General features: G+C 35.9%; 2 protein-coding genes and 1 pseudogene across 2 annotated transcripts; 2 read left to right on the forward strand and 1 right to left on the reverse strand.

Moving 5' to 3' along the window:
• The first annotated feature begins 340 nt into the window (after window positions 1–340).
• On the forward strand, window positions 341–4,555 carry LOC102660274 (receptor-like protein EIX2). Its single transcript, XM_026126122.2, has 2 exons — window positions 341–3,692; window positions 4,433–4,555. The coding sequence occupies exon 1, from the start codon at window positions 341–343 to the stop codon at window positions 3,653–3,655; it is 3,315 nt and encodes a 1,104-aa protein (XP_025981907.1). The 3' UTR covers window positions 3,656–3,692; window positions 4,433–4,555.
• A 4,901-nt stretch (window positions 4,556–9,456) lies between these two features.
• On the forward strand, window positions 9,457–13,802 carry LOC102662253 (receptor-like protein EIX2). The gene is made up of 2 exons (XM_006599443.3): window positions 9,457–12,861; window positions 13,601–13,802. The coding sequence occupies exon 1, from the start codon at window positions 9,505–9,507 to the stop codon at window positions 12,841–12,843; it is 3,339 nt and encodes a 1,112-aa protein (XP_006599506.1). The 5' UTR covers window positions 9,457–9,504; the 3' UTR covers window positions 12,844–12,861; window positions 13,601–13,802.
• A 9,961-nt stretch (window positions 13,803–23,763) lies between these two features.
• LOC121173700 (receptor-like protein EIX2) lies at window positions 23,764–25,120 on the reverse strand (annotated as a pseudogene).
• Between the last annotated feature and the right edge of the window lie 459 nt (window positions 25,121–25,579).

Raw genomic sequence — 25,579 nt, forward strand, 5'->3', positions numbered from 1 at the left:
ATTATATAATTATTGATTTTTTTATTATAAATTCTATATTTTTTCCATGAAGAATGGTAAGTTTAAATTGCTTATCACCTGAGTGTAATAAAGGAATTTAAAATATATAAACCTCGTATACGGAGTCTTCGTATTTTAATGTTTAAAATAAAGTTTTTTTTAAGAGAAAATATCCTTATTTTGTTGTCTTCGATAAGTGAACGAGAATTAACACAACTCTGTCATTTAGCCATACTATCAGCTATATAAATCCTGCCGCAGGCTCCATCTTTCATACTTGACCATTTAAGAGAAAGTGATCACAGTAACCGATCTTTGTTTTACTCTTAGTCATTTCATAATGAGTTGTTATTCTCTGAAACTATTTTATGCACTTTTGCTGCTTTTATTGCATGCTGCTGGATCCATTCTTGGATTCAACAGTCTTCCCAATAGCACAGAAATTAAGTGCATTGAGAGTGAGAGACAAGCACTCCTAAACTTCAAACATGGCCTCAAAGATGACTCTGGCATGCTGTCTACATGGAGGGACGATGGCAATAACGGAGACTGTTGCAAATGGAAAGGCATTCAATGCAACAATCAAACTGGTCATGTTGAGATGCTTCATCTCCGTGGTCATGGTAGACAATATTTGAGTGGTGCAATCAATATCTCTTCATTGATTGCCCTTGAAAATATTGAACACTTGGATCTCAGCTATAATGATTTTGAAGTGAGTCATATCCCAGAACTCATGGGCTCGTTCACCAACTTAAGATATCTCAATCTCTCTGATTGTTATTTTATTGGGATTATTCCTTCTGATATTGGAAAGCTTACACATTTACTGTCTCTTGATCTAGGTGGCAATAGCTATCTCCATGGACAAATCCCTTATCAACTTGGAAACCTTACACATTTACAATATCTTGATCTAAGTTATAATGATCTCGATGGGGAACTCCCTTATCAACTTGTAAATCTCTCACAGTTGAGGTATCTTGATCTTGCGGGGGGGAATTCATTTTCGGGAGCATTTCCTTTCAAAGTTGGGAATCTTCCTTTGTTGCTCACTCTTGGACTTGGTGGCAAATTTGATGTGAAATCTAAGGATGCAGAGTGGTTGACTAATCTTTCTTCCTTGACAAAACTTAGGCTAAGTTCACTACACAACCTTTCCTCTTCTCATCACTGGCTACAAATGATCAGCAAGCTTATTCCAAACTTAAGAGAGTTGAGGCTAGTTGGTTGTTCTCTTTCAGATACAAATATTCAATCTCTGTTTTATTCACCTTCCAACTTTTCCACTGCTCTTACCATCCTTGATCTTTCTTCAAATAAGCTCACATCCTCAACATTTCAACTGTTGTCAAACTTTAGCCTTAATCTTCAGGAGCTTTATCTTGGTCATAATAACATTGTTTTGTCATCTCCTCTCTGCCCAAACTTTCCTTCTCTTGTGATCCTTGACCTTTCCTATAATAATATGACATCATCAGTCTTTCAAGGTGGTTTCAACTTCAGTTCAAAACTTCAAAATCTTGATTTGCAAAATTGTAGTCTTACGGATGGAAGTTTTCTTATGTCATCTTCTTTCATTATGCGTTCTTCATCTTCTCTTGTATCCCTTGATCTCTCCTCAAATCTGTTGAAATCATCAACTATATTTTACTGGCTCTTTAACTCTACCACCAATCTTCATAACCTTGACCTTGGTTATAACATGTTAGAAGGTCCCATTCCAGATGGATTTGGGAAAGTAATGAACTCTCTTGAAGTTCTTTACCTATCCGATAACAAACTGCAAGGCGAGATTCCATCTTTCTTTGGTAACATGTGCGCATTGCAGAGTTTAGACCTCTCAAATAACAAGTTGAACGGTGAATTTTCTAGCTTCTTCCGAAATTCATCATGGTGCAACAGAGACATATTTAAGAGTTTGTACTTATCTTGTAACCGGTTGACTGGCATGTTACCTAAAAGCATTGGATTGCTATCTGAGTTGGAGTATCTTAACTTGGCTGGGAATTCTTTGGAGGGTGACGTCACTGAATCCCATCTTTCTAATTTTTCCAAATTAAAAAAATTGTACTTATCAGAGAGCTCGTTGTCTCTGAAATTTGTCCCGAGTTGGGTTCCTCCATTCCAATTAGAATCATTGGGAATCAGATCTTGCAAGTTGGGCCCCACTTTTCCTAGTTGGCTCAAGACTCAAAGTTCTTTGTATATGCTTGATATTTCTGATAACGGGATTAATGACTCTGTACCAGACTGGTTTTGGAATAACTTGCAAAATATGAGATTCTTAAATATGTCTCACAATTATATCATTAGTGCAATTCCTAATATATCATTGAAGCTTCCTAACAGACCGCCTATACTTCTGAATTCCAATCAGTTTGAGGGTAAAATTCCGTCATTTTTACTACAAGCTTCCGAGCTGATGCTCTCTGAAAATAATTTTTCAGATTTGTTTTCATTCTTATGTGACCAAAGCACAGCTTCAAATTTGGCCACTTTAGATGTGTCACGCAATCAAATAAAGGGGCAACTGCCAGATTGTTGGAAATCAGTAAAGCAATTACTGTTTCTTGATTTAAGCAGCAATAAATTGTCAGGGAAGATTCCTATGTCCATGGGCGCCCTTGTTAATATGGAAGCCTTGGTTTTACGAAACAATGGTTTAATGGGTGAGTTACCTTCTTCTTTGAAGAATTGCAGCAGTTTATTTATGCTGGACCTGAGTGAAAATATGTTGTCGGGTCCAATACCATCATGGATTGGAGAAAGTATGCAGCAATTGATAATCCTGAACATGCGAGGAAATCACCTCTCTGGAAATCTACCCATTCATCTCTGTTATTTGAACCGTATTCAATTGTTGGATCTTTCAAGGAATAATTTGTCAAGAAGAATTCCATCATGCTTAAAGAATTTCACTGCAATGTCTGAACAGAGCATCAACTCAAGTGACACTATGTCTCGTATATATTGGTATAATAGCACTTACTATGATATTTATGGTTACTTTTGGGGAGGTTATACGCTTGACATAACATGGATGTGGAAAGGTGTGGAACAGGGGTTCAAGAATCCAGAGTTAAAGCTCAAGAGCATTGATCTTTCCAGTAACCATTTAACCGGTGAAATACCAAAGGAGGTCGGATATTTGCTTGGGTTAGTTTCTTTGAATCTATCAAGAAACAATTTGAGTGGAGAAATTCCTTCTCGGATTGGGAATTTAAGGTCACTAGAATCACTTGACTTGTCAAGAAATCACATCTCTGGGAGAATTCCTTCTTCTCTTTCTGAAATTGATTATTTGCAAAAATTAGACTTGTCACACAACTCTCTTTCTGGAAGAATCCCATCAGGAAGACATTTTGAAACCTTTGAAGCCTCTAGTTTTGAAGGAAACATTGATCTTTGTGGTGAACAACTTAACAAAACTTGTCCTGGGGATGGAGATCAGACAACAGAAGAGCATCAAGAAACAGCAGTCAAAGGTGATGATTCAGTTTTCTATGAGGGATTATACATGAGCTTGGGGATTGGATACTTCACTGGATTTTGGGGCTTATTAGGGCCATTACTACTGTGGCCTCCTTGGAGAATTGCTTACATGAGGTTTCTGAACAGATTAACAGACTATGTATATGTATGCTTATTGTGAATGTGGGAATTGTTGCTGATCGCTCCAAGGCAAAAACGTATGTTCTAGATTTATTTGTCAATTTCATGGTTTATGTTCTGACTTAGTCTTATTTTACATATATCAAGAAATTGCTTCACTGGATCAAAAAGAGCAATATGGATTTCACTTAGAGGAGGCCAATAATAATAATAATAATTTAATCTAATTATTATTTAACTTGTAATTTTTTTAAAATTTTTTACAAAGAAAAAATATACAACTATATTAAGCATAAAAACATTACTATCTAATTAATTTTATCATTTATATGAAAATAAATAAATAATTTTTTTATTCCTAAATACTAGAAACATAAACTCTTTCAAATATATTAATTAGACATTTACGGAAGAAACAAATAGATGCATTTTTTAAAATGATTTTCCATAATTATAAATGTACACTTACACATTACAAATATTTTATTATTATCTTTAATTTCTTTTTATCTCACTTTTTACTATCACATTATATTACCTATTATACATATACTTCTCTTTCTTTTTTCTTTTTGTCGCGCTAAGTGTCAACTAAGATGACATGTATTATTTTTCAATATTTTTTTTCATAAATTTTTAGGGGACCGTAATTCTTTTAACATGGTATTTTAAATACACTTTGTGAAAAACTTGGGGGCCATGGTCCCTGCATGTATACTTCCATTTCCAATTTTATATGAAAAAATATAATTCTGTTTATATCTTGTAATTAATCCAGCACATTAATTGTTGTAAAAAAAAATGCTGATTGTTGCAGATGTGCTGCAGACTTCTGATCAGAGAAGAAACCATTGTTGGCAGCTACAAATGCGAGATAATTTCTTTAATATAGGAGTTTACAATGTTTTGTATTTAAGTAATGAACTGCAAAATCTTGTTTCAAAGTTAGTATGCTATTGTTGTATTTATTGTATTTGTAATGCTGTTTGTTTTTCATTATTGTGCTTAGATCTGTGATATCTAAAATTTCACCACTTCATATTCATCTTCAACAATGCTTTCTACTATATTCTCCTAGTGCAGCAATACTTAACTGTGAATCAAATTTGTGCATGAGAAGAAGAATGCAAGATACCCTATTTGTTCCTAGTTACTACCAGTGTATTTGCATCCTTGTGTTAGACCCCTTCTGTACATGCACTTTTGCTTTGCCAAAAGTAGCAAGTAGAGCATTAAAAATTGCATCAAGCTAGTGTTAGGTTGCTGGACTTATCAAATTTTATCTATTTATCTCAATTATCACGAAAATAGAAAAGAGTATATCTGTGAATGAAATTCACACAATGAATGCTAATTTGAAATTCTCTCTCTTCCGTTGCACCAATATGAGAGTGCCAATTAGATCCCATCATCTAGTCCTTTGACAGAGTAAGTATTTCACCAAGACCAAGACTCTATGTGGGCCCCAACTAATAGTTAGCTTCCTTTGTCGATAAAACTGAAGACGTTTGAACCAAAAGATTTTTCGAAAAAATCGATATTAATAAACTCAACTTGTTTTTAATTATGCTACTATTTTTTTAACATTCATTTTTATAAAATTGATGTTAAAATAACAACATTAAATGTATATTTTCTAGTGTTATATAAAGGGTTCGACAAGCTAGATTGAGAGAAATTCAGAATCTGCTACACTCATTCTCCTCATGCTATTTCATTGATCAAGGGTCCTATCATCTTGGCTCATCGATATGCCTCTCTCATTCAAAATATTCAGAATATGTCTTTACCTAAAAATATTAATTAATATGTGACACTTACACCCAACTAAGAATAGTAAATTTGTGGAAGTGCTTTGCACACTTGAAAAATAAAATTATTAGAAATATTTATAAAGACAATATAATGAATTAATGGTTGTTTGTTAGTCCCTGATAAAATTGAGTGGAGCTTGAAGACCAATAAGTATATTACATTAAATTAGTTAAAAGAATCTCTCAATAAATAATATAGTTGAGAATTTGATTTTTATTTGAGTCTAATAGTAATAGAATACGAATATTGTAAATGTTATTGTTATATAATAATGATATATATAATAATAATTAGACAAATTATAGTGTTTATTATATTCATACTGATTGTATGAGTATGAAATAGTGATATTTTTGTATTATAATATAAAGATTATGTTTTAAATAAATAGCGTATAAACTATAATTTTTTAAAATTTTTCACATGTATTGAAATATATTAGTACTTTAAAATAATGATAAAAAAAGATGATATTGTTGTCTTCTTTGTTTTCTAACTCTTTTAATGGGTTAGAAAATTAAACACAATCACATCCAAATTTAAAAGTAATACGACTGTATAGACTTTGAAATTATTAGTCTTTGTGGAAATTTTATATCAAGACAAATTAATTAAGCTTGCATTTTCTGCGCTTTAACCAAATGACAAATGATATTTATTCATCTTAGTTCTTAGTAGACTTTTCACAGTATGATGTCAACCCTAGAAAGACTTGGAAATATTCTAACGTGCAAGGACTTTTTTTATTTATTGGGGACCAAAGATTGTGCAAAAACATTAGTGTAAAGATAAATTAGTATTGCATTTCTCGTATTTTGACAAAATAACACATCATATTTTTGGTGGGTTTAAATAATTGTTTTTTTCCTATAAAATTAAGAATTTTTTTGCACTTTAATATATAAATATTTTTTATATATATTTTAGTGCTTGTAATTTTAATATTTGAATTTATTGTTTGCTATCAACTATCAATAGGTTACTGATTATGTAAGAGTGATGTTGGTAGTTCATTGGCCGGTCGACAATATCAATAGTTTGACATGCTATTATATGTAAATTTTTTGGTAAATTGAATTATTACATTTTCATATATTTAAAATAATTGATGATGTTAGATCAACTTATGAGAAATTAAAAAAAAAATATAATTTACTAAAAATAATTACATATTATTTATTGTTAAAATCTTTATAAGTTAATTAACGGTTAATGTAATTTCATGTTATGTCGTCAATTAATATTTTTACTTGACAGATTAAATGCTTTTTTTAAGTTTGACTAGGACTAAAATAAAAAACTTTGAAAAACAAAAGCAGAAAACACACTAATTTATAGTAGCCAAAATGATGTTTAAGCCTTGTTTGTGTTAATTTTACATAGACTTTTTCTAAGCATGGTGCTCGTTAAAGTGACAAACTCAAATACCTTTTATGGGCACCTCATATTTAATGACATTACAAAAATTCCCTTGATAATGTAAAAATAGAATCATATTTATATTTTTTATTTATTAAATTTTTAACATCATTTTTTTTGTCGAATTATCTGATGAAATTTTAGTTATTACAACATGCTGCTACAATATGAAGTATATCTTCATGAACCTGTAATTAATATACGAAATCATTTTATTACACAATTATATAATTATTTATTTTTTTATTTTAAATTCTAATTTTTTTTCTTGAAGAATGGTAAGATTTTGTAAGAGTAATTTTTTAAAAGCCATGTCTTAATTAAAGAAAAAAAAATCAAATCACAACATATAAGAAAATATTTATTAGACGTGATTGATTAACATGGCAGTATCAAATGAAACAGGAATGGTTTCCCTCTCATATTTTTCTTTTAAAAAAATTATATATACAGGTTAATTAATTTTTTTTATATAAAATATAGTTATGAAATTTATTAATTAACATAATTTTGTATGTTTAAGCTTGTTATTATTTTACTCCTCCAGTACTTATTTTCTGGATATGTTCATGTTAATTAATCCCTATTAAATATTTTAATCCCCAACATATGAACACGGAAGATTCCAGCCAAAAGATATAATTGAACACATAGAATACCACCTTCTTTTGTTTTTTGGTCTAGAAGAATACCACGTTTTTAAGAGAACATGCATCTACAAGTTATGGGTGGTTTTTTCTTCTTCTTATGATAGCATAGAAGAATATTATTGTGAAAATTCAGAAGTTAATTTGTCTTATCACATGAAAGTTTGAGGACACAATTTCTGCCCAAAACATAAGCTCCCACTATCTACTTCATCAACAGACTACATATATGTGATATGATTCTAAAAACAAAACATGTATAAACAGCCAGTTAAGTTAAATCCAAGCAATTGTTTTCCAAGTCTGCCAACCCTTAAAATATGGGTTAGAAAATTAAGCTCGCCAATCACATCAAAAAGGAAAATTAAAACACGCCCACAAAAATATTTAAATCAAAAGAAAATTAAAGGAAACTCATGCTGATACATTAGTTTGTGGAAAAATTCTGTCTTCACGGTATTCTTTTTCCATACTTGGGTCGGTTGGCTGATACATCAGCTAATCGCTATCAAGTTTCAAATATATCAACCAAATATTGAGATAAATGCCACAAAATCAAAAATAAAAAAGAACCCCGTGCATTTACATTATCTGAAATTCTTTGAATGGTATCTGGTCCAAGAGAAAATTCCAAAAGCAAATTTATTTTAAAGGATATAAAAATACAATAAAAAAAATATTTTGGCACCAGGAAATATGTAAAATGAACAAATAAGGAGAGAAGTATTTTTTTTCTTCACAATATAGCATGCTAGACAGAATTATCAATTGTTAACGACACAGGTGTAAGTTAAGAAAAAGACTCTCAAGTTAATTGTCTTTTTTCTTAATATTTTATCCCGAGTAATTATATAAGTGATTTTTACATCACATTTTAACCTAAAAAATCATAAGGTTCATGTTTATGATTTTCTTCTCAGTTATTATATGGTATTCAATTTTTTCATTTCTATCTGATGTGAGACTCTCATAGTTATATTTTTTATTTATTAAAATTTGTAACATCATTTTTTCGTCGGATTATCTGATGAAATTTTAGTTGTTACAACTTGCTGGTACAGTATGAAGTAGAGCTTGATGAACCTGTAATTAATATATGAGATAAATTTATTAGACAATTATATAATTATTTGAATTTTTTTATTATAAATTGCTTATAAGCCTCGTATATGGAGTCTTCGTATTTTAATTTTTAAAATAAAGTGTTTTCTTAAGAGAAAACTTCCTTATTTTGTTGTCTTCGGTAAGTGAACGAGAATTAACAAGTCAGTCATTTAGCCATACTATGTTTTTCGTCGTCATAATTTTTCTTTATTCTAAAAATTTACATTTGAAAAACTTAGTTTGTTTTCTTGTCTTTGAACAAGAATTAACAACTTATTCGTATGGTCGTACTATCATCACTGTTCCAGATTTTCATTTTACTGAGTTGTTTCATATCAGCAAAAATATAACGACCAATAATTATTTTCAAAACTAACGTATGCATTTGTGAATTTAAAAATAAGTGCAAACACTTTTTTATTTCTTGGGGACAAGTGCAAAGACTTGAAATTGCTAGTCTACGCACAAAACATTCATATAAACACAAATTAATCTTGTATTTCTTATACTTGGGCAAAATAACACATCATATTTTTTGGTGGGCTTAAATAATTTGATTACACAATTATATGATTATTGATTTTTTTATTATAAATTCTATATTTTTTCCATGAAGAATGGTAAGTTTAAATTGCTTATCACCTGAGTGTAATAAAGGAATTAAAAATATATAAGCCTTGTATACGGAGTCTTCGTATTTTAATTTTTAAAATAAAGTTTTTTTTAAGAAAAAATATCCTTATTTTGTTGTCTTCGATAAGTGAACGAGAATTAACACAACTCTGTCATTTAGCCATACTATCAGCTATATAAATCCTGCCGCAGGCTCCATCTTTCATACTTGACCATTTAAGAGAAAGTGATCACAGTAACCGATCTTTGTTTTACTCTTAGTCATTTCATAATGAGTTGTTATTCTCTGAAACTATTTTATGCACTTTTGCTGCTTTTATTGCATGCTGCTGGATCCATTCTTGGATTCAACAGCCTTCCCAATAGCGCAGAAATTAAGTGCATTGAGAGTGAGAGACAAGCACTCCTCAACTTCAAACATGGCCTCAAAGATGACTCTGGCATGCTGTCTACATGGAGGGACGATGGCAATAACGGAGACTGTTGCAAATGGAAAGGCATTCAATGCAACAATCAAACTGGTCATGTTGAGATGCTTCATCTCCGTGGTCAGGATACACAATATTTGAGAGGTGCAATCAATATCTCTTCATTGATTGCCCTTGAAAATATTGAACACTTGGATCTCAGCTATAATGCTTTTGAATGGAGACATATCCCAGAACTCTTGGGCTCGTTCGCCAACTTAAGATATCTCAATCTCTCTGTTTGTTTTTTTATTGGGAGTATTCCTTCTGATATTGGAAAGCTTACACATTTACTGTCTCTTGATCTAGGTAACAATTTTTATCTCCGTGGAAAAATCCCTTATCAACTTGGAAACCTTACACATTTACAATATCTTGATCTAAGTTATAATGATCTCGATGGGGAACTCCCATATCAACTTGGAAATCTCTCACAGTTGAGGTATCTTGATCTTGCGGGGTGGAATTCATTTTCGGGAGCACTCCCTTTCCAAGTTGGGAATCTTCCTTTATTGCACACTCTTGGACTTGGTGGCAATTTTGATGTGAAATCTAAGGATGCAGAGTGGTTGACTAATCTTTCTTCCTTGACAAAACTTAGGCTAAGTTCACTACACAACCTTTCCTCTTCTCATCACTGGCTACAAATGATCAGCAAGCTTATTCCTAACTTAAAAGAGTTGAGGCTATTTGATTGTTCTCTTTCAGATACAAATATTCAATCTCTGTTTTATTCACCTTCCAACTTCTCCACTGCTCTTACCATCCTTGATCTTTCTAAAAATAAGCTCACATCCTCAACATTTCAACTGTTGTCAAACTTTAGTCTTAATCTTCAGGAGCTTTATCTTGGTCATAATAACATTGTTTTGTCATCTCCTCTCTGCCCAAACTTTCCTTCTCTTGTGATCCTTGACCTTTCCTATAATAATATGACATCATCAGTCTTTCAAGGTGGTTTCAACTTCAGCTCAAAACTTCAAAATCTGGATTTGCAAAATTGTAGTCTTACGGATGAAAGTTTTCTTATGTCATCTTCTTTCATTATGCGTTCTTCATCTTCTCTTGTTTCCCTTGATCTCTCCTCAAATCTGTTGAAATCATCAACTATATTTTACTGGCTCTTTAACTCCACCACCAATCTTCATGACCTTTTACTTTATAATAAAATGTTAGAAGGTCCCATTCCAGATGGATTTGGGAAAGTAATGAACTCTCTTGAAATTCTTCACCTCTCCAGTAACAAACTGCAAGGCGAGATTCCATCTTTCTTTGGTAACATGTGCGCATTGCAGAGGTTAGACCTCTCAAATAACAAGTTGAACGGGGAATTTTCTAGCTTCTTCCGAAATTCTTCATGGTGCAACAGACACATATTTAAGAGCTTGGATTTATCTTATAACCGGTTGACTGGCATGTTACCTAAAAGCATTGGATTGCTATCAGAATTGGAGGATCTTAACTTGGCTGGGAATTCTTTGGAGGGTGACGTCACTGAATCCCATCTTTCTAATTTTTCCAAATTAGAATACTTGGACCTATCAGGGAACTCGTTGTCTCTGAAATTTGTCCCGAGTTGGGTTCCTCCATTCCAATTAGAATATTTGAGAATCAGATCTTGCAAGTTGGGCCCCACTTTTCCTAGTTGGCTCAAGACTCAAAGATCTTTGTCTGAGCTTGATATTTCTGATAATGGGATTAATGACTCTGTACCAGACTTGTTTTGGAATAACTTGCAATATATGGTATTCTTAAATATGTCTCACAATTATCTCATTGGTTCAATTCCTAATATATCGTTGAAGCTTCCTCTCAGACCGTCTATACTTCTGAATTCAAATCAGTTTGAGGGTAAAATTCCGTCATTTTTACTACAAGCTTCCCAGCTGATGCTCTCTGAAAATAATTTTTCAGATTTGTTTTCATTCTTATGTGACCAAAGCACAGCTTCAAATTTGGCCACTTTAGATGTATCACACAATCAAATAAAGGGGCAACTGCCAGATTGTTGGAAATCAGTAAAGCAATTACTGTTTCTTGATTTAAGCAGCAATAAATTGTCAGGGAAGATTCCTATGTCCATGGGCGCCCTTGTTAATATGGAAGCCTTGGTTTTACGAAACAATGGTTTAATGGGTGAGTTACCTTCTTCTTTGAAGAATTGCAGCAGTTTATTTATGCTGGACCTGAGTGAAAATATGTTGTCGGGTCCAATACCATCATGGATTGGAGAAAGTATGCAGCAATTGATAATCTTGAACATGCGAGGAAATCACCTCTCCGGAAATCTACCCATTCATCTCTGTTATTTGAACTGTATTCAATTGTTGGATCTTTCAAGGAATAATTTGTCAAGAGGAATTCCATCATGCTTAAAGAATTTCACTGCAATGTCTGAACAGAGCATCAACTCAAGTGACACTATGTCTCGTATATATTGGTATAATAACACTTACTTTGAAATTTATGGTCTTTACTCATTCGGAGGTTATACGCTTGACATAACATGGATGTGGAAAGGTGTGGAACAGGGGTTCAAGAATCCAGAGTTAAAGCTCAAAAGCATTGATTTTTCCAGTAACAATTTAACGGGTGAAATACCAAAGGAGGTCGGATATTTGCTTGGGTTAGTTTCTTTGAATCTATCAAGAAACAATTTGAGTGGAGAAATTCCTTCTCGGATTGGGAATTTAAGGTCACTAGAATCACTTGACTTGTCAAGAAATCACATCTCTGGGAGAATTCCTTCTTCTCTTTCTGAAATTGATTATTTGCAAAAATTAGACTTGTCACACAACTCTCTTTCTGGAAGAATCCCATCAGGAAGACATTTTGAAACCTTTGAAGCCTCTAGTTTTGAAGGAAACACTGATCTTTGTGGTGAACAACTTAACAAAACTTGTCCTGGGGATGGAGATCAGACAACAGCAGAGCATCAAGAACCAGCAGTCAAAGGTGATGATTCAGTTTTCTATGAGGGATTATACATGAGCTTGGGGATTGGATACTTCACTGGATTTTGGGGCTTATTAGGGCCATTACTACTGTGGCGTCCTTGGAGAATTGCCTACATCAGATTTCTGAACAGGTTAACAGACTATGTATATGTATGTTATGGTGAATGTGGTGGGAAGTTTTGCTGAACGCTCCAAGGCAAAAAGGTATGTTCTAGATTTATTTTTCAATTTCATGGTTTATGTTCTGACTTTGTTTTATTTTACATATATCAAGAAATTGCTTCACTGATAAAAAAGAGCAATATGTATTACACTTAGAGGAGGCCAAGAATAATAATAATAATTTAATCTAATTAATATTTAACTTGTAATTTTTTTTATAAAAAAAATATACAACTATATTAAGCATAAAACCATTACTATCTAATTAATTTTATCATTTATATGAAAATAAATAAATACATTTTTTTATTCCTAATTATTGGAAACATAAACTCTTTCAAATATATTAATTATACATTCATAGAAGAAACAAATACATGCATCTCTTTAAAATGATTTTCCATAATTATAAATGTACACCTACACATTACAAATACTTTATTATTATCTTTAATTTCTTTTTATCTCACTTTTTACTATCACATTATCACATTATATTACCTATTATACATACACTTCTCTTTCTTTTTTCTTTTTATCTCCCTAAGTGTCAACTAAGATGGCATGTATTATTTTTCGATATTTTTTTCCATAAATTTTAAGGGGACCATAATTCTTTTAACATGGTATTTTAAATACACTTTGTGAAAAACTTGGTGGCCATGGTCCCTGCATGTATACTTCAATTTTCAATTTTATATGAAAAAATATAATTCTGTTTATATCTTGTAATTAATCCACCACATTAATTGTTGTACAAAAAAAATGCTGATTGTTGCAGATGTGCTGCACGCTTCTGATCAGAGAAGAAACCATTGTTGGCAGCTACAAATGCGAGATAATTCTTTAGTATAGGAGTTTACAATGTTTTGTATTTAAGTAATGAACTGCAAAATCTTGTTTCCAGAAACTTAGTATGCTATTGTTGTATTTATTGTATAATATATTTGTAATGCTGCTTGTTTTTCATTATTGTGCTTAGATCTGTGATATCTAAAATTTCACCACTGCATATTCATCTTTAACAATGCTTTCTACTATATTCTCCTAGTGCAGCTATACTTAACTGTGAATCAAATTTGTGCATGAGAAGAAGAATGCAAGATACCCTATTTGTTCCTAGTTACTACCAGTATATTTGCATCCTTGTGTTAGACCCCTTCTGTACATGCACTTTTGGTTCGCCAAAAGTAGCAAGCAGAGCATTAAAATTTGCATCAAGCTAGTGTTAGGTTGCTGGTCTTATCACATCAGTAAATGAAATTCACCAATGAATGCTAATTTTAAAATTCTCTCTCTTCCGTTGCACCAACATGAGAGTGCCAATTAGATCCCATCATCTAGTCCTTATTTTAGAAGTCTGTCTGCAATAAACTTCTAGTTTTATAAGAAGTCTGTCTGCAATAAATGGTATCATTAGTAATTAGTACATATGCTCACTGGTATCACTGGAAATATCTATTGGAGACTACCTTTTCAAGATAGGAGTGAACCACGTATGGTTCATCATGGACCACCACCAGTATTTACAATAAATCTATTCGGTTGGAATACAAGTGTGAGATGACATCCCACATCTAGTAGAAGTGAAAAAGTTGAGTACTATATAAGTGAGGAGAAGATTAATAAATTTGAGTTTTAAGGTTTTGGATTAAAGTATGGTATCTTATGAGGCAGAGGTGATGCAGAGGAGGTGTAGATGGTTAGGTACATTCAATATTTTTAATTTTGTATAGAGAAATAAAATTCCGTCTTTATCTTGTAATGCACTGCATTAGTTATTGTTTGGACAAATAAAAAAATCTCAGTTTATAGCAGGTGTGCTACACACAATTCTTATATGGGTTGAAATCATTGTGGGTTCCAACAAGTGAAATAAACCATCTGCACCTCCTTTTATTTTCTTTCTTGGGATCACAGCAGCTGCAACAAAGCACCCTCCCTTTTACTCTCTTTGTTCAAAACATAGTATCAGCAACCAACGCTGGGACACACCAAGGGCAAGTGGTGAACACCATAACCACTTGCTAATGAGGACTTCTATACGCTAACTTGGTATACCCCTGAAGTTCTAACCGAGTTAGAACAAAAAATCCTTTGACAGCTTAAGTATTTCACCAAGACCAAGACTCTATGTGAGTCTCAACTAATAATTAACTTCCGATCTTGTCGATAAAAGTGAAGGGGTTTGGACATTTTGGCCAAGAATGGAGCTTCTGAAGATTCTTTAGTTTTAGTCTGCATCTTCTTACTGATGCGTCAGGAGTTGTCTTTCCTTGTTTGTAGTTTTTGCCTTTTATTTTCTTCCCACACACAAAAAAAAAAACAACCTTGGATCACGTAAAAGTTGTAACCCAAAAAGAAAATAGTTGGACATAGCCCAAAACGACGACGTTGCGATTCATCACTTGTGAACACCCCCATTTCCCCACCGCAAAGTCTCATTCTGCAAAATGGAGGCCAGTGTCTCATCCTCTCTTGGTGTTATGAGGGAAGATCGAATTAGCTGGTTTTGAGGACCAGGGCCTCCATAGGAGAGAAGAGAAGAAGGAATAAGGCAAGGAAGTATACTTTCATTCATGATTCTGGTTTTATTTACATACTTATTTATACTATCCTCTACTAACAGAATTCTTATCTTTTGGTGCAAGAGGAATATCACAGAATTAATTCCGTTAAGCTTGTCCCCTGCTCTAACAGCATTATCACACTAAATCCCTTTTCTACCCTTAAGCATAATCTCGAAGGTAAGCTGGCCTCATGACTCTTCTTTTGGGCTTTTCCTTAATCTGTACCTCTGCTGAATGTTCTATTTGTACCCCTGCTCTGTGGTCTGTGTTATCCTTATCATCCCACGGCCCTTGAGAAATCACCTTGTCCTCAAGGTGATAGTCATGGCAAAGAGTAGACCAATCCTCCCAAGATGTATCATCTGGGGATAAGCCATGCCATTGAACCAAGACTTCCCAAGCTTCCGAAGGAGTTTTGCGATAATCCACAATTGCTGCTGGAGTGATAATGGGTTGATCATTATGAAATTGATCAGGTAAAGGCACGGGAGAGGTGGCTTCCAATTGACCATGAAATGGTTTGAGGAGAGAGCAATGGAAGACATCATGAATTTTCGTCTCTGGTGGAAGCTGCAGGCGATAAGCCACTTTTCCTATGGCTTCAATAACCTTGAAGGGTCCATAGTATCTCCTTGCTAGTTTCCCAGCAGGACTCAGAGGGCCTGTAGCAGATGTCTGTCTATGGGGTCGCAATTTGAGCCAAACCCAGTCATCAGAATTGTAACTTACGTCGCGCCGGCGACGGTCAGACTGTTCCTTCATGCGACTTTGGGCCTTCAAGAGCTTCCGGCGAACCAATTGGAAAGTTTCATCGCGGTCCTGTAACAAGGTATCCACAGCATCCACAGCAGAGGACCCTGCAATGTACTCAGGAAAATTGAATGGCTTCTTTCCGAAAGTGAGCTCATAAGGGGTCGTCCCGGTGGCTGAATTCCAGGACGTATTATGTGACCATTCCGCCCAAGGAAGGTATTTTCCCCACGTGCTGGGTTGCCGGTGAACAAAGCTTCTCAGATATTGTTCAATAATTCGATTGAGTACCTCTGTTTGGCCATCACTTTGGGGGTGATAGGCGGTGCTCATTCGGAGCTGAGTACCACTGCACCGGAAAAGCTCCTGCCAGAATCTACTGATAAAGAGGGGATCTCGATCAGATACTAGGCTCCGAGGAGTGCCGTGAAGCTTGACCACGATGTCGACAAATAACGATGCCACTGCTAATGCTGTGTGAGCTGTGGGAAGCGTACCCAGATGAACCCCTTTTGAGAACCTATCCATAATAACGAGAATGACTGTGTGTCCATGGTATGCCGACAAGCCTGTGATGACATCGAGAGAAAGGTCCTCCCATGGCCGGAAAGGAACCGGAAGGGGACATAACAATTCGGCCAAGCACTTAGTCTCGTAGTCGGTGCACTGACATTCCGCATAGTTAGTCACAAATTGTGTGACATCCTCCCTGAGCTTAGGCCATGAAAAATTCTCCAAGACTCTTGCAATTGTTTTCGCAATTCCGGCGTGACCCCCCGTGGGCGTCACATGATATTCTGCAATTAAAGTAGGAATCAAGTGAAATCCTTCTGGGAGCCAGATACGCCCCTTGTGAAGAATCATGTTACTCGAAATAGAGAACGCAGGGTGATTGGAGGGTTGCTCTGTGATATCATGGCGTTTTCGAACGTATTCAGGCTGAGTCTGTAATTGCTGTTGAAGCTCCTCGAAGAATGTCAGACAAGGAACTGATAACACCCAAAGAGAAGTAGTGTTTTCCGGCAACCAGGAGAGAGCATCGGCGGCCTGATTATGAGCGCCAGACCGGTATTGAATTTCATAATCATAACCAAGCAACCGGGCCAAGTAGGTATGCTGCTCCAGGGTCTGGATTACCTGTGTGAGAAGTTCCTTCAGACTTCTGTGATCAGTGACGATAATGAAGTGATGTCCGAGGAGATATTGGCGCCATTTCTTAATGGCCGCCGTTATAGCAAACAATTCACGAACATATGTTGACGAACAGAGGAGTTTGGCACTAAATGGCTTACTGAAGTAGGCAATGGGGTGTCCCTGCTGCGAGAGGACAACTCCCATGCCAACCCCGAAGGCGTCCGTCTCCACCATGAAGGGCAATGTAAAATCCGGCAGGGCCAAGACCGGAGCTGAAGATAAAGCATGTTTGAGATTTTCAAAAGAAGCCTGAGTGTCCGCGGTCCACCGAAGTGTGTCACTGGTGGTTGCCTTAACCAGGGGGGCCGCAATGGTTGCATAGCCTTTGATGAACCGGCGGTAGAAGCCGGCAAGGCCTAAGAAACTCTTCAAGGCTTTCGTGGTTCTCAGAATCAGCCACTGTTGGATAGCATCCACCTTCGATGGCAATGGTTCAACTCCATGGTGGGAAACTAGGTGGCCTAGATATTCTACCTGCTCCTGAGCAAAAGAATACTTAGAAAGCTTCAGTGTGAATTGGTGGTGAAGAAGTACCTGAAAAGTGAGCTCGAGGTGGTGCACATGGTCATCCAAGGAGTTGTTGTATATCAGAATGTCATCGAAAAAGACAATGAGGAATTGTCGGAGGTATGGTCGGAAAATAGCATTCATGGTGGCCTGAAATGACGAGGGGGCATTGCACAACCCAAATGGCATTACCTTGAATTCGTAATGGCCATGATGGGTGCGGAAGGCAGTCTTAGGGATATCGGGAGGATGCATGCGTATCTGATGATACCCCTGAAGCAAATCAAGCTTAGAGAAATACCTTGCGCCACCCAATTTATCGAGTAGCTCATCTATCGTCGGAATTGGGAACCAATCTCGCACCGTCAATGCATTCAGTGCCCTGTAATCGACGCAAAACCTCCATGATCCATCCTGCTTCTTAACCAACCAAACAGGAGAGGAAAAAAGGCTAGAGCTGGGCTGAAAAAGGCCCTTTTGCAGCATAGAATCCACCTGAGACTCAATCTCCTGTTTTTGGTAATGGGATAACGATATGGTCGAACATTGACCAGAGGCGCTTGGGGAAGGAGATGTATGTGGTGGTCGGTGTCACGGGTTGGGGGTAACGTCTGAGGAGGTTGGAATAGGGTATCGTATTTGGCCAATAGGGTGTGTATACTTGGAGGCAAGTCCTGGGTGGTGGTGTCAACACTGGATAAGAGGGTGATATGGTAATATAAACCATCCCTGTTCTTACGACTAAGTCTGCGAAATTGTAACGAGGAAAGGGAACTCAGGGCAGCATCCATGTCCCCCTGCAAATGAATCAAGTTGCCTTCGTAGAAGAATTGCATTGTCAGGTGGTTGCAATCGGTTAGAACTGGGCCCAAAGATTTGAGCCAGTGCACTCCAAGTACAACATTCGCACTCGAAATTGGTAGTACATAGAGGTCAACGTGAAATGTGGTGGTCTGAATAGTAATAGGGACAACGGAGCACATCGAATTGCATTCTAATTGCTGGCCATTGCCAACCATGACACGGAGGGGCGACGTAGAGATGGGAAGCAGGCCCAACTGGGTGACCAATTGCAGTTGGATGAAGTTATGCGTGCTTCCTCCGTCCACCAGGAGCACGACGTCACTGTCGGAGATGGTGGCTACAAAACGGAGCGTTTCAGGGGCTAAGTGGCCCGCTAAGGAATTTAAACTGAGTTGGGCCGGGTACGGGTCATGGGTATCGGGCGGGTCAGGAGCGGGTTCGGGTTTGTGGTCCAATGGTTCTATAAGAGGCGGGTTAGGGTTATCCTTATCTTCAGCTAGCAACAGAAATACCCGAGAGGCGCAGCGGTGCCCCCGGTGGTATTTCTCGTTGCAGCTGAAGCAAAGCCCTCGCTCACGGCGAGAGGCTATCTTGTCGGAGGTGAGGCGCTTGAAGGGTGGTGGTGGGGGTTGGGGTCGAGGCAAAGTCGTGAGGAAGGGAGGAAGAGGGTTAGGGCGAAGGGAAGGGGGGTTCGAGGGAGAGGGTGTGTGGGTAAGGGGTGGAGGTCGAGGGCGATGGGGAGGGGGTGGCGGTGGGGGTCTGTGGTCGGTGAGTTTTTCCTCCTGAAGGCGGGCGAGGCCGACGGCTTGAGAGAGGGTCAGGGGCTGGTGCGCTTGCACCTCACGGCGGATCTCCGGGAGGAGGTCGAAGATGAAGCAGCTGAGGAGGACAGCCGGAGGAATGCCGGAAACACGATTCGATAGGTCTTCGAACTCTGCCTGGTAAGCAGCTACTGTCCCTTTCTGCATGAGTTTGCACAGCGCCCCGGTGGGGTCTTCGTACTGCGAAGGGGCAAATCGGGATTGTAAAGCCTAGAGAAACACAGGCCAGGACGTGAGTTGACCATTGCTGGTCATCCACTGAAATCAAGAGAGTGCGCGACCCTCCATGTAGAATGACGCAATCGTTAAACGCTCGTACTCGGGGGTGTCGTGATACTCGAAGAATTGGTTTATTTTAAAAATCCAGCCCAATGGGTCTGTGCCATCGAAACGGGGCACATCTAATTTCATTCTATGGTTGATTGCAGGAGCAGGAAAATGGCAAGGCAAAGGTGAGGAGAAAGACGGTCCTAGGGGTATCAAAGGAGAAACGTGATGAATGAGATCATCAATTTTGCTGGTGAGGGATAATTGTTGGTGGGTGAGGCGGATGATAAGCTCTTCCAATTTGTCTGAGGAAGAAGGAGGTGGGTCGGCCATGGTGAAGAAACGAGAGCACCAATGTTATGAGGGAAGATCGAATTAGCTGGTTTCGAGGACCAGGGCCTCCATAGAAGAGAAGAGAAGAAGGAATAAGGCAAGGAAGTATACTTTCATTCATGATTCTGGTTTTATTTACATACTTATCTATACTATCCTCTACTAAAAGAATTCTTATCTTTTGGTGCAAGAGGAATATCACAGAATCAATTCTGTTAAGCTTGTCCCATGCTCTAACAGCATTATCACACTAAATCCCTTTTCTACCCTTAAGCATAATCTCAAAGGTAAGCTGGCCTCATGACTCTTCTTTTGGGCTTTTCCTTAATCTGCACCTCTGCTGAATGTTCTATTTGTACCCCTGCTCTGTGGTCTGTGTTATCCTTATCACTTGGCCTCCCTTCTCCCAAACTCCACGAAATCTCAATCTCAACCCTCACCGATTTTTTTTCTCTCCTCATACACTTTTTATCCTACACCCTCCCTTTTGCCTCCACCTCCAAATGGGCCTGGCCCACCCCAAAGCCCAGCAACCAATCCCTCCTCAAAACCCTCTCCGATGTACAGTCCTTGTGTTAAAACTTCATATACTGTTTTTGTGCTTAGATCGTAATAATGTGTAGGATCTACTAGGATTGTGGCTAAATATGTGCAAGCATTTTGTTCTTTTATGGAATATTTGGGTTGCCATGGGATGTTCAAGGGAGAGGGAAGGGAAGGCTAATTCTGTTTTAAAGTGAGAGTTGTGGATTGTATTTGTGGATAAAAATGAATAAGGGGTGATTAGAAGGTTACATCCTAATGTTATTGTTATTCCTTTTATTTTAAAAATATTCAAATAAGAAAATATTATTTTCAAATGAACTATTCTAGTATGTTGTAACATGTATAAAGTCCGAAGAAGTTTTGGCATGAAATTCTATTAAGAAGGAAAAACACGTGTCAAACGTCACATCACATGTGAGTCAGGCAAAACACACGATTGAGGAAAGAGAACATATTATTGAAGGACTTCGCACATTAGGGTATATGATGAAGATAATTTTCTATCTGATGCCTCTTTCTCTCTGAAATTCTGATTCCATTTCCTTCCTTTCTCTGAGATATTTTTCTGATCTGTTTGTATTTGAAGTTATCGTAGTGAGTTGTAGTGTCATTACTCCAAGATTGTTTGTGTCTTGTTTCTGTTATTTGTCACATTCTTTTCCTTACTGATTGTGTTCTAGTGTCTCGGAACAATATTAATTCAGTTTGATAATAAAAAAACTACATTGATACGTTTCATATGAACTATTCATTATTTCTTGCTCATGCCTATCAAAAGTAGAGTTTTCTCAAGAATGCTTATTAGGCATGATTGCAATTGAATGGTTGGTAATTGTCTACGGAAAAAAATATAATGATGGATAAATTATTGATAACTTAGTTAAGATTGCACGAGATCAAGTCAATGTGTAGTGCATAGAATCATCATAAGAAAATATAATGGTTCCTAAAATAGGAAGCAAGTTGTGCAACATTTTGAAATTCAAAATGTATTGTGGGGGAGTTGTTGGAGATTTCGAATCATGACTGGAAAAAGTAAGTAGTAATTGTAAGTCATGATCTAATAGAAGGGTTCCCACAACTTTATAAACTTTCTATTAACTTCAAGATGTATTTAATTTCTTGTGCTTCATATTTTAGGAGGATAATCAATCAAATACAAATTTATTTTATCTTGTATTTTATTTATTTTTAACATTTTCAGTCTTTATTGTTTTCCTTTATTGTTTTTTTTTACTACTTTGATTTCTTGTTTTCATTTCATATACTTTTCATTTATATTTCCAACCTTTGTCTTTTACACAAAGTCTTATCTTCTACATTCTTCTTCATTCACCTAAACCTAATTTCTTTTAGGAGTAATTTGAGAACCCATCATAATCAAGAAGCATATTCCCCTTTCTTTGCACAAATCATTTGATTATTCTGGCCTTTCCAGATCTTGTTGAGACTAGGGAAAACATATTTCGTCTGATTTTGAATTTTTAAGTGACATCAATGATAAAATTGTTTTTACTTTTATTTTAAATGAGAATTATAGTAAATTATAGCAATTCTTGACACCAATTCCTGATATCTTGCCTTACCTACAGTTGAAGCTCCAAGTCAATCATAGTCTCGGCTTCTAAAAACTCTCATGTAAAGTAAAAACTCTTGCAGACCTTCACAGACTATATATCAACTGTCTTGAAACAGTGATTTCCAAGTCATTACACATTATGCAATAAAATTACAAATACATTATACAATGAAAGACTATCAAATTAATAAGTTTCTTGAAACAGTGATTTTCCAAGTCATTATACATTATACAATAAAAAACTATCAAATCAATAAGTTTCTTGAAACAGTGATTTACCAAGTCATTATTTCAGAATATCATTCTTTTGACATATGTTACATTGTAAACTTCAATACTTTATATGTTACGCTTCATGCAATCCATGATACGCTTTTATCCCTCATCAGAACTCTGAAGCAAAACTGCCATAAACTGCAAATTTTGTGCCACAATTCAGATGCAATCCATGATATGCTTTTATCCCTCATCAGAACTCTGAAGCAAAACTGCCATAAACTGCAAATTTTGTGCCACAATTCAGATAACAGACATTAATGGTGATGGACAAAAATTAGAAACTGAATTTTAGTAATAAATTAAACTAAATGAAACTCAAAATCTAACTAGTCATTAGAGTACAAAAATGTACATAACTCTAAGAATTATTAAGAAGCTAATTCATTAGAGAAATCATTTGAAAACAAAAGAATTTCTCTAAACAGAACACAACCTATAATTTCTTTCCAAGAAAAATAATCACTTCTTAGAGATGTAACTACGAATAGTAACAGCAGAAGTAAAGAAAAGAAACAGGAGAATTAGATATACTCAATGTGTTAAATTGATGAAAGCCAATATGTGCGTGTTGGAGAGATGCATAAGCAAGAGATATAATAAAGTAAAATTGTATTACATGGAGTTAGAATTAACAAATAACTGAGATAAAGAATTATATAAATAAAATCAATCAATTAGATTCGCTTCAAAAAGAACATTTTTGTTAGGAAAAGGCACTCTCCGTTTCCATCACAAAAGGAGTTATTGAGGTATTTAAATCTGAAATAGAATAGATACTATGAAGTTAAAAGAAAGAAGTTACTGGAATAACGTACCTCCTAGCCTTTGAGCCACCTATCGCACTTGGATTGATACGTGTTATGAGTAACTCTGGTTTCGAGGACCAGAACCCTCCGAGAAAAGAAGAAATGATGAAGGTAAAAGAAATTCTCATTCATTCATGATTCTGATTGTATTATTACATGTTTATTTATACTATGCTTCCCTAACAGAATTCTTATCTTTTTGTGCCTAAGGGATGATTCCAGAATCAAGTTAGTTATCCTTGTCTCCTTCCTTTCGATAAAATCACCAAGGATGGGAATGCTGTCATAAACTCTCAAATGTAATCCCTGAGGTATGCGGGCTTTGATGTTTTCCTTTTGGGCTTTTCCTTTTCCTGCACCTCCCCTGTTTGATCCTGTATTGTTTGTTTTACTTGATGCACCTCTGAAATTGCTTCCGTATCATGGATACATTCAGTTCAACCGTTAGAAGTATATAGTCTGTGAGTCTAATCAAGAATCTCAGGTAATTAAGCAATTCTCCATGGTTGCCAAAGTAGTATTGACCCTAATAAGCCCCAAAAGCCTGTGAAGAATCCAATCCCCAAGCTTATATATAATGCTCCATAGAAAACTGAATTTTCATCAACTGCTGGTCCTTGAGGCTTTGCTGTTGTCTCGTCTTCGGGACCACTTTTGTTAATTTGTTGACCACAAAGACCAGGATTTCCTTCAAAACTAGACGCAAATGGTTTGCAAATGTCCTTCTCATGGGATTCTTCCACTGAGATCGTTGTTTGATTAGTTTAACTTGCCAAGACCATCAATTTTGGAAAGAGTAGAAGGAATTTTGCCAGATAAATGATTTCTTGATAAGTCAAGAAAGTCTAGTCAAGTTGGATTCCAAATCTCAGAAGGAATTTCTCCATTTAAGAGGTTTCAGGCTAAATTCAAAGAAACTAATCCAAATAAATACCCAACCTCTTTTGGTATTTCAGCTGATAAATCATTACTTGAGAGATCAATGCTCTTTAGAATATACTCAGGATTCCAAAATTCATAATCCTGACCTTTCCACATCAGTAGCACATCAGAGACATAACTATAGAAGTTAATCTCTTTAACTGATATTTTTCGTCCCCTTTCAATTTCACTTGTGCTTACTCCCCTTTCCGTCATTGCAGTAAAATTGCTGAAACAGGTTGGAATTCTTCCTGACAAATTATTTCTTGAAAGATCCAAGAGATGAATTTTCCTCAAATAACTGATATGTATAGGAACACTTCCAAAAAAGTGATTTACTCTCAAGCTTAGATTTTCAGTTGTTGTAGACTTTCTCCTATCCATGAGGGTATTTGGCCAGACAACAGATTTTGACTCACGTCTAATATATCTAAATGAGTGCAATTCTTCAACATGAATGCTAGTTCTCCAATTAAACTATTGTTTCGTAAAACCAAAGCTTGCAAATAAACAAGAGTACCCATGGACTGTGGAATCTTCCCTGACAATTTATTATTGCTTAGATCAAGATATTCTAATGAATTTAGATCATCCCAATAGTCGGGAAGCTGTCCCATTATTTCATTATTTGATAAATCCAAAGTGTACAGGTATGTAGTTGCATTTTTTCCACACAAGAATGAATTTATGTCAGAAATCTTGTTTTCTGAAAGATCCAATGTCCAAGCTTGTGACAAAAAGTTAGGAATTCGACCTTCAAATTGATTTGAATTTAGAATTATTGATGTTCCATAACTTTTGGTATGAAGCTTGATTGGTAAATTTGGAATTGTGCCTTTGAGACTGTTGTAAGACATATTCATACCATATATATGCGGTAACTTGTTCCAAAACCAGTCTGGTACAAAGTCATCAATCCCAGCATCAGAGATATTGATGCACCTTGTTGTCTAGGTGATCGAAAATTGCACTCTTCGAGCGAGTGTCGGCTCCAAGAAACAAAGAGAAGAAGAGAGATTTCACGGAAGAGAAGAATCTGTTTATTATTCATCTGTCCCTCAAATCACAATTACAATGTATTTTAAAGGAAAGGCTGCAATAAAATCTCCTAACAAGTTTGCATAATTTTAGGAACTAAAAAGGAAATAACAATACTGAAGGGAAACAAACAGATACTGTAGTGGCTGTCATCAAGCTTCTATATCATTTTACTTGGAAACAAAATCATCCATCCACTTTGGCTTCTTGGATTTGCGTTTGCCAAAGCCCAAGGGTAGCTCTTCTATTTCCTCATTTGGAATGGTCGTAGATGTTTCTTCTTGTGTTGGGTTCATTATATCTCTTTGAGTTGGGCTTGTATCAGATATCTAGCATGCTCAAGTG

This window comes from Glycine max, chromosome 16, assembly GCF_000004515.6.
Source record: "Glycine max cultivar Williams 82 chromosome 16, Glycine_max_v4.0, whole genome shotgun sequence".
NCBI lineage: Eukaryota > Viridiplantae > Streptophyta > Magnoliopsida > Fabales > Fabaceae > Glycine > Glycine max.